At 47.5% G+C, this 17709-nt stretch overlaps 1 protein-coding gene across 3 annotated transcripts in view; it reads right to left on the reverse strand.

The window, feature by feature from the left end:
- Positions 1 to 6609: 6609 nt before the first annotated feature.
- The window catches only part of LGI2 (leucine rich repeat LGI family member 2), a 30705-nt gene continuing 19605 nt past the window's right edge, over positions 6610 to 17709 (reverse strand). For all 3 annotated transcript variants that reach the window (XM_021100562.2, XM_084971660.1, XM_084971661.1), the window contains exons 7-8: positions 17242 to 17406; positions 6610 to 7821 (exon numbers count right to left, since the gene is read on the reverse strand). In XM_021100562.2, coding sequence (XP_020956221.2) covers positions 7004 to 7821; positions 17242 to 17406 — 983 coding nt within the window. In that variant the 3' untranslated portion in view covers positions 6610 to 7003. The remainder of the gene's footprint in view (positions 7822 to 17241; positions 17407 to 17709) is intronic.

The following is a 17709-nucleotide window of genomic DNA, read 5'->3' on the forward strand; positions in this document are numbered from 1 at the left end:
TGACGTATGCCTCCACTTCTTATGAGACAGTTAGCCCCCCTCCATTAGCTCTCCGAGGAATAGAGAAAAGAAGTGTGCTTGACTTGCTAATGGGCACATGGTCAGGACCAGACAATTTGCACAGAGCTCTTTAGTTTCAAGACGAAACGCCCTGAGAGACTAGGATGAACGAGCTTCCGACTTGCAGCTTTGGAACAATTCAGTTCTTTCCTGCACTTCTCCACAAACACAAAGCAATCATACAAAGCAACCGGACCCTTCTCCCCTCTATCCTCTTCAAGTCTACCTGCCCTGGCCTGAAATGACCTTTTCTCCTATGGATCTTTCTTCTGTACTCACAGTTGATATTCCACTGGAATGCACTAGACTCAGGTCAATGTTGTTTATGACTAGTGTCTATTCTAATCATCTGGGGGTCTATTCTGTTTGGTTGGTGACTATTTTGGACACACTCTAAGGGGATCCCTCTCCAGGAGTCATGCTCTTTATAATCCCCTCCCTCTGAGTGGGGGGGGGGGCACATGACCTGTGTCAAACCAACAGAACAGGGCAAAGGTGATGGGACGCCAGGTCTAAATTTCCTGATGACCATGAAGACACCAACAGTTCATGTTGTGAGGCAACCTATGGAGAGGGCCCATGGCATGGAGCTACGGGTGATCTTGAGGAACTGGAAGTGTCCTTCCCACCACAGCCAGCAAACAAATAGGCCCTCAGTCCTACGATCACAAGGAAACGAATTCTACCAACAACCTGAATGAGCTGGACATCTTTCCCCAGTTCAGCCTCCAAATGAGAACGCAGTCTGACCAACACCTTGATTGCAGCCTCATGACACCCTGAGCAGAAGACCCTGACGGGGTCACTGGGACTCCTGACCCACGAGAACCATGAGCCAGTGAATGTGCTTTGTTTTAAGCTACTACCTATGTGGTCATTTGTTAACTAACTCGGGGCACACACCACACCAAGAGTAAAATATCTGGTCGTCAACCCTATCATCCCATTCATTGCACAACTGGTCATGTGTTGCTTTGTGAAGCAGAATAGTCCCTAGACCTCGTGTTGTAACTATAGCTTCATGCAATTATGACTTTTCCTCTTCGCCAGATTGTTAGTCCCATGAGGGGAAGAACTCTGCTCCTGTACTTTTAAAAAAGTCCCACAGTATTTCAAAGTACCTGACACACAGTAGGTACAGTCATATGGGATTGGAGGTGTTGAGCCTTCACCTGTTCAACTAGATCAAATGGGTCTTAGATTAAAGACCTGGAGATACAGGGAAGACTTTGACTTCACGCCTACTGGATACGCGATTAGATTGCAGACGTGCAGAGAAGAAATCAAAAACCCCTCCCGCAAGTTGATCATGGTTCAACCCAACCAATGGGATCCTGAAATCTCACCTCCTTACCAGCAGAATCAGAAAATACCCAATGATCACTAGAGTTCTTTGTCCATCTGTCAAGATCATATTCTGCAGATCAGACAGAGGTTTAAACTAGAAGTTCTTCAGTAACTGTTTAGTTTGCTAGTCACAGAAATAAAAGGCCCCCACTGTGCCCATCTTCCAATTAAACTGAAAAGAAGCCACTAAGATGAATGAGCACAGCCTGCCCTTTCTTGGCAGCCCATCTGAGCAGCCCTGCAACTCTATGACTCGAGGGGGTGTATCCAGATTCAAGCAGACCAGAAATCAAAGCCACATCAGGCATGGGCTACTTTTTATTCATAGGCTTACAGAATGAGTGAAGTGGCATATCATGTGTTAAGTCTCTTTACCAAAAAAGAGCGAAATATATAGTCAGCCTTAAAATTCATCCATTGTAGCTTGCATTGTAGATTGCAAAATTTGCTTTCATATGCAGTATAAACTATTCTTATTTTACCTAAGTTATGCATTTAAAATACATTAAAATGGTACCAAGTGGCATATTGGCCTATTTTAATCACAGGTCTTATACATTCCTGATAGTCAAAGTGATTGATAGGAAATGCATAGTTCCCCACTAGAAAAAAAAGGTAGATTCTGATACAAGCAAGGGCATAACACAAGGATAAGAGTGCCTCCGTGTAGAACTCAGTAGCTTTATAATTCTCATTTTTTTATGATTTTTATCATTATAGTTAGTTTGCAGTGTTCTGCCAATTTCTACTGTATAGCAAAGTGACCCAGTCATACATATGTACATATTCTTTTTCTCACATTGTCCTCCATCATAATTCTTATTTTAATGAGCATTACAATTGGTTTTCTTCATTAACAATTGCTGTTAAATCTGCCTGATCTTCCCACCCTCTCCTTGCCCGACTGAGGCAAAGGAAACCATTGCTACTTTTCTTTTCTTCGAATTTATTTCTACTTCCCCTCAAAGGGTTTCTCCGCAGCCATCTGCTCTGCTTTTCTGCCCATTCCCTTCACATTATCCGCTAAGTCTGGGCCACCTTGCTCACTGCATCAACATCTAGAGGAAAGCCTTCCATTCCAGAATGTTCTCAAACAGCATCTTTGACCACTTCCTCATGAAAGAACTCTCTTCCAAAGCTGCGATTGAAGGGGCTGATAACCTCAACAGAAGACTCGAGAAGCTGGCTGAGGAGACTTTCTCTAGCTGGCATGCAAATAGACTCCCCTCTCAGAGACCGTTACCTCGCTTTCATTATACCCCAGGTCGGAGAAATTTCCATTGTGAGTGTTCCTGGCAGCCAAACTGCCAGCATCCCACGCTGATTTCTTTCCTAAAAATACACAGCCTCTCACTCCATGGGGAAGAAAAATGCAACACTGCCATTTCCAGCGGGTTCCCCAAAGGCTGATTACGGCCTGCGAGCAATTTATCATCGCTCGTGCATTGGAGGTTTTAGTTTTTTCCCTGGTAGAACTCTTCTTGTTTATCTTGGGGACATTGTGACAAGAAACAGATGTATCTCAACCTCAACATCCCTCCCAGAGCTATGTGGGGCGGTGGTGGGGGGGGAACGAAGGGGACAATCACGCAGGCTAAAAACCCTCCTTAGAATAGACGATTATCAGCTAACTTCTGGCAGATTTTAAGAGGGTCTTGCATGTAGTAGCTGTTCTGCAGCGTTTGTTAGATGGACCAGTGGATTGAACGGTGTCTGTTCAGCATGAGTTTCCCTCTGTCTAGGTGGATTTTGTTGCATTTTTTTTATCTCAATGTGCTGCTATATTCAAAATTATGATAAAAAGTCTCTGACTTGGAGGGCATGGCAGTGTCACGGATGGAAAATAGAAAGCCTACTGCTCAGAGGGAAAGCTCTAGCTTTGCCACTCAAACTGGATAATCGTGAACGGGTGACTGACTTAAGATTTTCTGGGCCTCTTTCCTTTTCTCTGACATCAGAATCCTATCTCCCCTCCCACGTGCCTTCAAAAACCGAAGGTGAACAAATGAAATGAACACAAATGTACCCTGAAAAAATATAAACTGTTGCCAAAATGCAGGCAAGTCATCTTATTTCCATTGCCTGAGCACACAGTACTGTCCACACCTAGGACTTGGTTTTAGAGTCTTCGTGAGAGAGCCATTCTGAGGCCCAGGGAGTCTGGGAACAAGTCCTTGCTTTAAGACCGTGTGACTCAGTCACATGGCCACGTGGAAGGACTGGGTCTGGGGACCTAGACACTAAGATGGCAAACAGGGAACAAAGGGAGAAGCTGATCAACCAATAAGGTGCCAGGAAAAGACGGAGCAGAGAAGCCTCTCCTAAAGCTAACTCTGCAGGGGACGGGCCCACACGTCCCTCTGCTTTGGGTTTTGTTGTTGTTTGGTTGTTGGATGGTTTTTTTGTTTCATTGTTTTGTTGTGTGGTTTTTTTTGTTTGTTTGTTTGTTTGTTTTTTTGGTTTTTTTTTTTTTTTTTTTGGCTGCCCCGCAGCATTCAGAAGTTCCCAGGCCAGGGATGGAACCCGAGTCATATCAGCAACGACGCCAAATCCTTGACTGCTAAGCCACCAGGGAACTCCAGGTTTTGGGTTTTTTTTTTTTTTTCTTCCATTATTACTGGAAGAAAGCTTCTTGCAGAAATTGTGTCTTGGGATTCTTGGGATGGAGCAGTAAGATTAATGAAGCAAAGCTTCCCTAGACTCTCGCCAAGAACATCTAGGATGTTTTGGTAAGTCAGCCAGAACAAATCTCTCCTCCCTCAGCACGGGTACTCTGTAGATGGCAGGCTCAGATCTCGTCTGCAGCCGAGTGGATTTCCCACTCTCACCCTCACCAGCCCCGCAATCCTAATTGCTTAGATCTGTCTTCCCCCCTCTGATGTTTCCTCGGAACGCAGCAAATCCTCCCTTCCCCAAGACTCCCAACCCAGCCCCCTCCACTTCCTGGTTCTTTAGATTCTAGGCAATGGTTCCCAGCGTGGCAGGTGCAAAGGTGGGTCCCTAACTGCACCCTCAGAGGTGAGGCTGAGCAGGTGGTCACGGCTCCTCAGAGGCAGCACAGGGGAAGGACACCCCCGTTGCCTCCTCTGAGCATCACTGCGACCAGGCACAAGTGCTGGGACTAAACATCTCCCACCGTCCTTGCCAAGTGCATGTTTCCTGCCCAAGTTTGATGAGGGGTTCTAAGCATCAGAAACCAGAGCGTGCTTATCTTGACAGCTGGGGAAAAGGCAGAGCTGTCCCACTTTCAGCCTCCGGTATGGGGATCAGGGTACCTGCAGTCAATTCGAATAAACCAGGAAAGCAAAAGAACATAGAAGAAAGAGTGACTTGTGCTTTATGAAAGAAAACAAACCTAATATATGGTGCAAATGAACCTTTCCACAGAAAAGAAAATCATGGACTTGGAGAACAGACTTATGGTTGCCCGGGGGGGTGGGGGAAGCTGGATGGATTGGGAGTTTGGGGTTAGTAGATGCAGACTATTGCTGCCTTTGGAATGGATTAGCAATGAGATCCTGCTGTGTGGCACTGGGAACTATGTCTGTCACTTATGATGGAGCATGATAATGTGAGAAAAAAGAAAGTATGCATGTATGTGTAACTGGGTCGCCATGCTCTACAGAGTAGAAAAAAAAATAATGTATCAGGGAAATAAAAAATAAAATAAAATAAAACTGGAGTTCCCACTGTGGCACAGTGGGTTAAGAAAAAAAAAAGAAAAGAAAGAAAACCATTTTCTCCCCTGTTCGGTCCACACTTGGTAGGAAAGTTTGGAGCAGCGATGCTACTATGTGTGCATGAACCAATTCCTTAAAAATCCCTGGTGCCCCAGGCTGGAAGCCATGAGCCTGCAGAACCAGAACGCACTCAAGAGTGCTGTTGGGACCACGATGCAGTGTTTTCCAAGTGCTATTTATTGCCTCGATCTGCATTGCTTAAAGTCTGGAAACAACAAACACATTCAAATTTACGACAAAACATCTACCTCCTCATGACTCGGCAAACAATCATTGAAACACAGCAATATTGTGCAAGGTGATGGTGCTCCTTTCACAGCTGGAAGAGGAGGTGTTGGGTTACTCTTGAGAGCCCCTCCTGAAAGCATTCATTTCATTTTCTCTGAACAGGACCAGCTAACCAGGCAGGCTCTCCTCCTGGAACCTTTCACAAAAACCAGACCCCATGAGCTTCCCAATGGTCCACACCAGAGGCCACCTGGTCCCCTGGATGCCGACCTGGGCTGTGCGATTGAGCATATCTGGCTCCAGATTTGGTCCCATGGGATCAGCCTGAGACCCCCCTAGGCCCAGCCCCAGCCTGCAGAGAATGAGCATCCTGCCAGCACGGGGCCCCACGGGAGGGCGTGGGATTCCTCTGCTAAAGTGCTGGAAGAGGAGGGGGCGCTGCCATTACAGGAACCCCAGTCCTGTGATTTGGTGCTGCAGCATCTTCGGGAGCTTGTGGCAACAACATCAGCAAATCAATAAACCCAAGACCATGATGTGAGTTCTGAGAGGCAGGTGGGCAGGCAGGTAGGCTGGGATTCAATTATTTGAAATATTAAGTTGCCCAGAGGGCAGAGACATGCATCCATCAGAGAATCACCTCTAGGTTTCAAAGAGCATTGAAACTTGTATTAGGCCCTCTTTGACGCCACAAGATCTTACTCCAAAAATTCTACTCAATGCTCATCAGCTGGAAATACCTGCTCTATGGCGCTAAAGGACAGAATAAAAAGCACCATTCAGTCCTCGGCCGGACTGCTGGCTACCCACCAACTCAAAGGATGGGTCCAGAGAAGCAGATGAGTCGTGAGAGCATCAAAGAAGCATTCCTGCTCTGGCCACAGTGGGGGGCAGCTTTGAACCATGAGAAGAGGGAGAAACCCCTCTGTCTCACTCCCGGGCCCCCAGCCTGTGCTGGGCCTAGACATGTGTCAGCAGATTATATTCTTTGTGTCAGAGGAAGCGATGTCAAACATGATTTTGTTAACCCACCCCTGAAGGACATCCACGTGAGCCAACAAACCCAGCCCAGCTCTGCTCCTAGAGGGGATTCAGGAAACTGGGATGGTTCAAAATAGCATTGCTGTGTTATAAGATTTTAAAACTAATCATCGGCGAGTCTTTTTAGCTGACTTTGGCGTTAAGAGTTCTTACCCAACAGATTGATAAAATGGAACACGAAGGGTCCAGAGTGGTGTTTGATCTTTTTGTTTTTTATTTCATTATAAGAGCTGTCCCATCTCATCTGATTTTCTCCTTCCTCGTTAAAAAAAAAAAAAAAAAAAAAAAAAGCACGTATACTTTCCCTAGACGGCAAGCATTAATGCTGTACTCTTTTTTTCTCAGTAATTACAGACTTCAGGATGTCTTTTTAAGTGGGAGGATGGACGTGTCATGCAGTTAGCCAATAAATGCAATCCCTGATTAAAATATGAGTTCTAAGAGTTTGAAAACTTCTACCTATGTCCCCGGTGCCTTTTTCACATCAGAACGGTGAATCTGGCTGCTGCGTTTGCTCCCCGCCTCCCCCTCGGTCCTTTCTTGTAAGAGCTAAAGCTACATGTCTTTTAAATTCACCCATCACACCTTCACAAACTTAAGTCAACAACGATGTGTTCAAAAATCTTTGTTTTCCCTTTGAAACTGGAGGCAAAGAAGAAATCTCTCCTGTCAGTGGAGACGGCGGTGAAGGAACGAGGCGCCTGCACATAAATCTCCTTAAATTTTTTGAAGAGCTGCTTCTCTTTATCCCACTGGTATATCTGGGAGAAGGTATAGTCACTCCCCAGGGCCAGGTAGTGATTCTCTTTGAACGAGAAGGGCTGCAGGGTCATGGCCCCCCGGGACGGGAGGGCCTGGACCTCCACGAACTGCTTGCTATTCCATCTCATGACCCTGGAGTCCCCGATGAAGCGGGTGAGAGACAGGTAGAGGGCGTTCTGCATCCTAAAGCTCTTCACGGCCAGCACGTCCTCCATGTTGGGGATGTCACTGTGGGGGACGAACTTCTTGGAGCTTTTGTTCCACTGGAGGATGATGGGGACCTGGGAGCGGCTGGACAGGATCAGGTGCGACTTTCCGTCGATGTCGACGAACTCGGCGTCCGTGTCCCGGAACCACTCGTGCAGAGACTGGTACGAGTAGAAGCCCTTGCTGTTCCACTTATAGACGGTGGACAGCCCCGCTTTGGAGCTGTCTGCGATGACAAAGAACGTCTCGTCCTCGATCTGAAACAGCTCGATGTCGTTGGGCTTGGAAATGCGAGAGACTTCTATGTCTTGGAACTTGACAAACTTGGTCCAGCTCTCGTCGTATCTGTAGATGTGGGAGCCGCCGAAGAGCTGGGCCACCACCACAAAGACCTGGTCGTCAATGAGGATGGCTTTACAGCCCACGATGGACTGACCTGCGCTCCGGGAGAGAGGGGTGGGGGTTAGGGCAGCCAGCGGGAGACAGGCTCTTCCGTCTCCTACACTCTGTGTGGAATCTAAGAATGATACACGAGGACTGCTCTGCAAGACAGATACAGACGCACAGACATAGAAAGCCAACTGACAGGTACAAAGGGGAAAGCGAGGGAGGGATACACGGGAAGTAGGGGGTTAACAGATACACGTCACTGTATACAAAGTAGATAGGGGAGTTCCCATCCTGGATGAATGGGCTAAGAACCTGCCTAGTATCCAGGAGGATGCAGGTTCGATCCCTGGCCTCGCTCAGTGGGTTAAGGATCTGGCATGGCTGTGAGCTGTGGTGTTAAGTCGCAGATGTGGCTCGGATCTGGCGTAGCCTGGGAATTTCCATATGCTGCAGATGGGGCCCTAAAAATAAAAATAAATAAATAAATAACAAGGATGAACAGTATAGCACAGTGAACCATATTCAATATCTTTTTTTTTTTTTTTTTTTTTTTTTTTTTTTTTTTTTTTTTTTTGTCTTTTTGCCATTTCTTGGGCCGCTCCTGCGGCCCATGGAGGTTCCCAGGCTAGGGGTCCAATCGGAGCTACAGATGCCAGTCTCTGCCAGAGCCACAGCAATGTGGGACCCGAGCCACGTCTGCAACCTACACCACAGCTCATGGCAACGCCAGATCCTTAACCCACTGAGCAAGGCCAGGGATTGAACCCGAAACCTCATGGTTCCTATTCAGATTCGTTAACCACTGAGCCACAACGGGAACGCCTATATTCAATATCTTGTAATCACCTATAATGGAAAAGAATCTGAAAAAAAAAAATATATATATATATAACTGAATCACTTTGCTGTATACTCGAAACTAACACATTATTATAAATCAAACATAGTTCAATTTTTTTAAATAAATAATAAAGAACAACAAACTGAGGAAATATTTGTTTATAGAAATCGAAACTACGGACATCAAAAATTTCTTTAGGTAGAGCAACTGTATTAAATACTACTATATTAAAGCATCAGAATATATTTGAGTTTAATCAAGTGGGTGGAAAGGATAAAGATTTATGTCAAGCTAGTTGGTATAAAACAATAATAAAGTCTTTAGGGAAATTAAAAAATGCTCCCCCACAGGGAAACTGGGAACCTTGGGAACTGGTGAGAAATGGCAAATGTGCAACCGCTGTGAAAAGCATGGCAGTTCTTCAGAAAATTTAAAAAGACTGACCATGTCATCTAGAAATTCCACGTCTGGGTCTAGACCCAAGGGACTGAAAGCAGGGTCTGGAAGATATTTGTGTACACCGCGTTTACAGCAGCATTGCTCACAAGAGCCCCAAAGTGGGAACACCCACAAGTCCACTGATGGATGAATGGACAAACGCAATGAGGTACAGACAAACTATGGGATATTGTTACCCCTTTAAAAGAAAGGAAATTCAAACATGCTGTCATAGGACTTCCCATCCTGGCTCAGCGATTAGTGAACCCGACTAGCATCCAAGAGGACGTGGGTTCAATCCCTGGCCTTGCTCAGTGGGTTAAGGATCTGGGGTTGCTGTGAGTGGTGGTGTAGGCCAGCGGCTATGGCTCCAATTGGACCCCTAGCCTGGAAACTTCCATATGCTGGGGGTGTGGCCCTAGAAGACAAAAACAAAAAACGAAGACAAAGACAAAGACATGCTGTATCATGAAGGAATGTTCATTAAAGACATTATGCTCAGTGATAGCAGTAGTCGCAGAAAGACAAACAGCACCTGATTCCACCCACACGAGGTACCTAGAAGACTCGGACTCACAGAGACAGAAGGCAGAAGGGTGGGTGTCAGGGTCTGACAGGAGGGGAGAATGGGGAGCTGAAGTTTAATGGGTACAGAGTTTCAGGTTCTCAGGATGAAGGATCTGGGGATTGACTGCACAGCAACGCGAGTATAGAACTGAACACAAACAGTTAAGATGGTCAATTTTATGTTAGACATGTTTTCCCACCATTAAAAAAAGAAAGTTCTAAATGTACCTCCATCAAAATAGGTGAGTGACGGTCACCTGGGCCTCAGGCATCTCTCTCTCTCTCTTTTTTTTTTTTTTTTTTTTGCTTTTTAGGGCCACACCCAAGGCACATGGAGGTTCCCAGACTAGCAGGTGAATCAGAGCTACAGCTGCTGGCCCACGCCACCGTCATAGCAACACAGGATCCGAGCCGAGTCTGCGACCTACACCACAGCTCATGGAAATGCCAGGTCCCTAACCCACTGAGCAGGGCAGGGATTGAACCCACATCCTCATGGATACTAGTCTGGTTCATAACTGCTGAGCCACGATGGGCACTCCAGCCTTTGGCATCTTTAGAGGCAGATGTGTAATTCAGGAAATTGACCAATACACCAAACCTATTGTCTGCATGAGGTTCCTGAGTCCATAGGAGCAGAATGAGGCCATCGGATGGGTTTCTTCTCTTGGTGTGTGTGTGGTGGGGGGTATGTGTAAAAATGGGAGTCAGGACTTAAAGGCAGGAGACAAAAAATGTGATGAGAGCTCTTGAAGACATTTGACCTTTTCTTATGACTCTAGACAGCCTCCCCCGACCCCACACTCGGCCCAGCACCTCTAAGTGTTCTGACCCTGTGCCAGTTACTTCGGCTGTCTGTGCTCAGGCCCGCCGTCTGTCAACTCAGACTGAGGATGCGGTCAGCATTGACTTTAGAGCTTTGCAAAGACTGAGAAATTTCACAGTCAGGGTTTTTAGGACAGAGCTCGCACACAGAGAAAGTGATCGATAACCAGTAGCTATCATTATTGGATAACTGAAGCAATTGTCTTGAAAATAAAAAGGCCCAGGCCTTTTTTTTCTTCTTTGTCTTTTTAGGGCCACACCCGCAGCATATGGAGGTTCCCAGGCCTACCCCACAGCCATAACATAGCAACATGGGATCTGAGCCGAGTCTTCCACCTACGCCACAGCTCACAGCAATGCCAGATCCTTAACCCACTGAGTGAGGCCAGGGATCGAACCCGCATCTTCATGGAGACTAGTCGGGTTCGTTAACCACTGAGTCACGACGGGAACTCCAGACCCCGGCCTTTGGCAATTGTGCATAGCGGGCGCTACAGGAGGACCTGCAGGTGAGCAATGATACGAACGATCTAGCTCAGGAGGCACAAAACCAGAACTGTGCAGGAAAAGGGGAACATTTTCAGTCGTGACCCCCTGTCTGGGTCACTCCCATCATCCACTCCCAGTCTGCACCCAGAACCCTGAAGCGCCCCCCCCAACCTCCCCATTTCAGCAAGAGAACCACCCACATCTCAGAGTATTGACCCTTCCTCTAGGTCATTCAATTACAAGTTATTTCTTTCCCCTAATTTTCTAGGCAATTTGGACCAAAGTGAATTTGGTCTGTAAATTACAAGGATAATTACCCAATTCCTGTCCTTGGTATTAACTTTGAGGGCAGTTGGTGGGTGGTTTTTAGGGTAGAATTTACTTTTCTCTTCCAATGCTCTGGCTTTCCTGCAAGAACCTGGTCTCTTTCCTTTGTTAAAACTAATCATGGCATTTTTTTCTGAGTATAAAATTTTTCAATGTTAATTGATTTTGAAAGCAAATTTTGAAAATAATAACAGGTAACACTTATGAAAGCACTCTCCTAAGCAATTTACATGTGTTTACTCAGTTAATTCTTACAACAACCTTATGAGGCTGGTAATATTATTAGCATCATCATGACCCCCATTTTATAAAGGGTTAAACTGAGGCACAGAGAAGTTAAGTAACTTATACAAGGTCACACAGCTACAATGCGGTGGAGCCTGGAATCCAAATCCAGGTAGTCTGGCTCCAACCTACACTCCACCACCAATATACTAAAGAGTACAAAGAAGAAATCAAAATTGTTTGAAGTGTAAATGCTGAAGTTACACATAAAATTGTCATATATTTCTCTCTCTTTCTTTTTTTTTTTTTTTTTTGTCGTTTTTAGGGCCGCACACGTGGCATATGGAAGTTCCCAGGCTAGGGGTCTAATCGGAGCTGTAGCCGCCGGCCTATGCCACAGCCTCAGCAATACCAGATCCAAGCTGTGTCTGTGACCTACACCATAGCTCACAGCCATGCCGGATCCTTAACCCACTGAGCAAGGCCAGGGATCGAACCCACAACCTCATGGTTCCTAGTCAGATTCATTAATCACTGAGCCATAACGGGAATTCCATATATTTCTTTAATTGCCAATCTCTGCACATACTCAAATGTCCTTTGTAAAAATAGATTTGGGTGCACAGTATATATGGACTTTTTATAACCTGCTCTTTTCCCTCGACCACTATGTTCTGAACATTTTCCCACGTCATTGCATCTTTCACAACTTGATATTTTAACACTCCATGGTAGTCCATTGCATGGGTGCACCACATTTTATCTAAGTAATCCCCTCCTGTTGGACAGTGCAGTTATCTCCAGTTTTCCATTATCGTAAGCAATATGCTTCCCTGTAGAGAGATCTTTTTTGGAAAACCATCTGGCTGTGTTCTTAAACGGAGAGACTGCGGGGCAGACGCTGCAGAGGTTGTGCACATTTTAAAGGCTTCTGGGTTTCAACTACCAAGCTGCTCTTCGGAAATTGCACTGACTCCCAACACTAATGGAGGTGCCTGCTCCTCATCTCCCTCCCGAGTCCCTGGCTATGGAGGTCCCTGGTACCCAGAAGCATCCTACAGCTCTGCCTGTCTCAGTCGAGGGGCCATGTGACACAGAAAAGACTCCTTTCTTGGAGATACTCTGTGACACCTCTGTCCAGGTGGAGCCCATGGAGTTGTCAGTAGCAGCAGAAGTCTTCCAAGTGTGTGTACGCATGTGTGTGTGTGGGTGCGTGCATGTGCATGTGTGTGTGTTTTACTCTAAGAGGAGAGATGCTACAATGTACCTACTGGGCAGAAATCAAAAGGCAAACAAAATTAATCAAAACCGTGAGAGCTGAGAAGAGATGCAGAGAGAAAAAGGAGAAGACATAGGAGCAAAACTTGGGGGAGAACGTGACCCTGGGTCTCCCTCCCCGCCTCGATGTCCCTTTTGCATGATGCTCGGAAGAGCCACAGACGCGCTGGGCATGGATGGGGAAAATGCCAGCCAGCCTGTGCTGACTCTGGGACCACCCTGTGATCAAACAAGATGATAAATGAGGCATGCACGGCCCCGGGAGCAGAGAACAGTCCACATGTACCTTGGCCGGGTCAAGGCAAGTGGTTCCGGGGCTGTGCCCTTGCTCATCCATTTGTCCTCTGCCCAGCACGTGTGGGCTGCAGGGCTTTCCTTCACACCAGGCTGAATTCAGTGAGTCACACTCCTTCCTCCCCAGCACGAGGGATCCCCTACTTCTGTAGCCACCCTCTTCTCCTGCCCCCTCTCAGGCCATGCTCTGCTGGGCTCCGCATTCCTGTGCTCATGAAAGTTGTGGAGATGCTTTCATTGAAATCAAAGAGTTAGAGTCTATGGGGGAAGGACGGCTGCTCCTATTTTTTTTTCACTATAAAACAGAGACAAGTACACGTTGTCTGGTTGGGCATTTGACCTAAGAAAATAGCTTATAAATCACTGAGTACATAAATGTGTTGCCTTCCTTGAAGTGAAAAATGGTGACAGGGAATGGGATTCATGCTTAATGGAAATCCATGTATTAAGGGAGCAGAAAAGACAGGTACTTCATTCCAATCTGGTCATCAAGGAATGCTTCCTGTAGGAGGCTGCATTTGAGCCTGCTGACCCAGGCAAAGAGAGAAACAAAAGAAGGTAAGGCAGCTGAATTGTAAGACGTGATCAGAAATCCATAAGTGGCAGGAAACTGGCCATGTGTGTTTGGCAAGGCATGTTGGGGCCTTAACGTATGGGTTCTGTGTGCTTTCATGAATGAAGAAGAATGAAAAATCTGAAATTGGTGGCTTTCCCTAGTGGTGGTAGCAAGCGGTGGTAATCAAATGTCTATCTTTAATCCCAAATGATATCCCAACACTCATGGAGAATGTATCATATGCCAGGCACTGTGCTAAGTGTTATATTACATATGCTGCCCAAATCTTACAATGATCGCATTTTACAGATGAATGGAAATTCATGAAATTTCCACTTTACAGATTAGAGGGGATCAACGAGATTAAAACTTGGCCAAGGTCACCGACCAGAAAGATCTAGAGCCAGATTTAAGAACAGCCAGTGAGATATCGGAGTTCCTAATCTGACACATTTTTATGGCTCAGTTCTTGGGCTTGGCTGTGAAGAGGATCCTGGTGGGCTTCCTGTCCAGCTGCCCGCCTCTCAGAAGAATCAGACTTTGAGACTGAGAGGCCAAGGAATCCCCAGAAACCAGCAAGCTCCAGCACTGGCACTGGCCACACCCACTCTGATCTCACCAATCATTCCTACACCCGCCATCCGCACCTGCCTGATTTCTTGCAACAGCCTCTCAGCTACCTGCTCTGATCCCCCTTTTGTCCCCTCCCCACACACAGACTACGCTCAACCCAGCAGCTGGACACAGCCCAGCATTCTGTAGCAGGCACCTGCATCTTCCATGCCGTCTGGCTGACCTCTGCACAGACCCTCCATGACTCAGATGAAGGCCCCAGTCCTTGTTAGGACCTGCAAGGCCCCCATGACCAGCTCTCTTACCTCTGACTTTGTCTCCTACAACGGCACCTGGATCATTCTGTCCAAGCGAAACCAGCTCCCTGCATGTTCATCAAAGAGGAAAACTACCTTCCTGCCTCAGGACCTTTGCACCTGCTCCTCTCTCGGTCTGGAATGCTCTTCCCCCTTGTTCTCCATGTGCAACAAGCCCTCACGGCCCACAGGTTTTACTCAAACAACACCTTCTCAATGAGGCCTACATCAGACACTCCATCTCTAATTTCAATTCTCCCAAGAACGGCACTTTAACCCTTTCCTCCCCTGCCACCTTTCCCTTCTCAGCATACCTAATGTGTTGTATATATTAAGAGGATTTGTCTTGGGAGTTCCTGTCATGGCTCAGCAGTAGCGAATCCAACTGGTACCCATGAGGAGGCAGGTTCGATCCCTGGCCTCGCTCAGTGGGTTAAGGAGCCGGCGTTGCTGTGAGCTGTGGTGTAGGTCGCACGCGCAGCTAGTATCCAGTATTACTGTGGCTGTGACATAGGCCAGCAGTCATAGCTCCAATTCGACGCCTAGCCTGGGCACTTCCATATGCCGCAGGTGCAGCCCTGAAAACACACACACACACAAAAACCTCCAAAGTTATTTGTCTTATTTTATTCTCTCTCTCGTTATAATAAAACTCCTTGAGGGTGGAGGCTTCCATGTGGTTTGTTCACTGCTACAACCCCCGGACCTAGACTGGGCCTGGTCCAGAGTAAGTGGTCAAGAAATCTTTGAATGAATGAATGAATGAGTGAATGAATGACTGACTAGCTGCAGGGAGCCAGGGGGAGGGCAGTGCTGTGCTTCCTGCCAAGGTCAGCCTGGGAGAGGGGAACACAGCGTGGGGATGCAGCAGTGACAGACCCTGGGCTCTGCCTTGGAAGTTAACAGTGCAGGGATTCAACCTGCCTGAGCCTCCATCTCTTCATTCGTAAAGGCGAGAAGGAAGCCGGCATCAAGAACCGCCTGCTCCGTCCCTGGCACCCAGTCCTCACAACATCCTCATGAGTACATCTCCTGCCCATTTTACAGACGAAAACACCAAGCCTTAAAGGCCACAAGCTACTTCTCCCGGCAGAGTCAGCCGTGGAATCCACGGTCATAGGTCTTTCCAACCTGAGCTCTTTCTGGTCTACAAGGCCACTCTCTCTTGAACAGAGGGCGCCTGTCCCCTTCCTATGGGCGAGGAATCCACAGCCACACCTCAAATAGCGGTTGTGGGTTTCAGCTCAGCCCTCACCGAGCTGCCAGGTTGGAGAAAAGAGGGAGGCAAAAAACCATGCAGGGAGCAGGTCCCTCTCTCACCCTTTTTCCTCTTCCATGACTGGATTTAGGGTCCTAGGTCCGAGCCTCCCTCCATAGGTTCCCTGCGCTGGCTGCTCTGGGCTGATCTATGCTTGGAGCCAGCAGGCTGCTCTAGGAATGTGGGCTCACCACTGGGAGGCCAGTGGTATCTCAGAGCACAGCGGCTCGCTGCACATCTCTCAAAGCTTCTGTGTTGTGACATCGGGCTCATTAGCAGCTCTGTTCCCTGAGGATAAATGACCTCTCCCTGACTCCCCATCTTCCTGCACCTGCTGCGAGGCCACTTTGTGCCCGAGAGGTTCCCAGGAGCCTTCTGATCCGGGAACGCTACCTAGATTTGCTTCTCACCACGGATGCTCAAACCAGACCAGGAACCATGGAAGAAAACCTTCTCGTGGGGTGACAGGCCATGTGGTGCTGCCGGTAAAGTCAGTACTATTATCAGATTGACTTGGATAAAGGAGAAGTCTTTGAAAGATGATTTTTGACTTTATCCATTTTTTTTCTTCTTTTTAGGGCCACACCCTTGGCATATGGAAATACCCAGGCTAGGGGTGGAACCTGAGCTGCAGCTGCTGGCCTATGCCACAGCCATTGCCACAGCAATGCTGGATACAAGCCACATCTGGGACCCACACCATAGCTCAAAGCAACCCCGGGTGTGCTGAGCAAAGTCAGGAATCAAACCCGCATCCTCACGGATATTAGTCAGGTTCATTACTGCTGAGCCACAATGAGAACTCCTATCCCCTTTTTAAAAAGCAAGTAGACAGTCTGTTTTTAGCAGCACCAAGACACAGAGATCCAAGAAGAGCACTAAAAAAGTGCTAAGTCTCACCTCAAAGGCTTGAATTTAGGAAGCCACTTATTCTTATTTTGTATGTGCTTATGTAAAGGACACAGCGATCACCAGGGCTGGCAAGGGGGCAATAGAAACAGCCCGTGTGTGTGTGTGTGTGTGTGTGTGTGTGTGTGTGAGAGAGAGAGAGAGAGAGAGAGAGAGAGAGCCAGGGGCGTGTGCATGCGCGTGCATTAGCATATTAGTTAACAGCATAACACAGTCAAAGGACTCATTTAGCAGCTAAAATGCTGGTGCCGTCTCAGGCTGCCATAACTGCTCAAGGTCAAGGGATTCTGGGAGTGATTTCGCACCAGTACCAGAAAATGCTTCCCACCTCAGCCCCCCATCACCCTCTCCCTTTGTAAAAGGATCACTAACAATACATAGGATCATCATCTGAGGTTTCTGTTCTTACCAATAACTGACCACATTCAGAAAAAGCTGGAGAGCCGCACATGGGCTGGAATTTGCCCCCCCCCCATGGAACCAAGCCAGAGTGCCAAGCTCCCTCTCGGTATGACAGGGGACCTCCTCCCTCCTGGGCTGGGGGCCAGGCTGAAGGGGGGCCAATCCATGCACTCAAAGCCACAACACACCTGTAATGTTGTCGTAGCTCCGGAAATTCATTTCGATGTGGTCCCACTCCAGCACCATGCAGTTCTCCATGCTGGGCTGAGCGATGGCCACGTACACGTCATTCTTGGAGTTGAACGTGTCCACCGAAACCGACTGGTAGGGCAAAGTCTGATGAACCACAAAATCTGGGAAAGGGTGTTTAAAAAACAGAAGTCTCCGTGAGATCTCCGTGGGACGTAGGGAGCCCCACGCCCCTTCCATCCTTTCGCATCCGTTCCAAGGAGGACCGGGGAGGGGAGGACGGGGGAGGAGCAGCACACCCATCATGACGCGTTTCACCCTGGGAGATTCGGGAGGGCTCTGGCTGGCACAGAATGAGCAGACTGAACACGCAGCATCCTTGAGATAAATAGCTCCCAAATTTGGCTAGAGGACCTCAAAGTTTTAAACAAATTCGATGAGCCTTGGCTTTCGAAAAGTCAGGACCA

This window comes from Sus scrofa, chromosome 8, assembly GCF_054392235.1.
Source record: "Sus scrofa isolate SSC_HxYL_T2T_F1_AM1 chromosome 8, Sscrofa_HxYL_maternal_Yorkshire_Landrace_v2.0, whole genome shotgun sequence".
NCBI lineage: Eukaryota > Metazoa > Chordata > Mammalia > Artiodactyla > Suidae > Sus > Sus scrofa.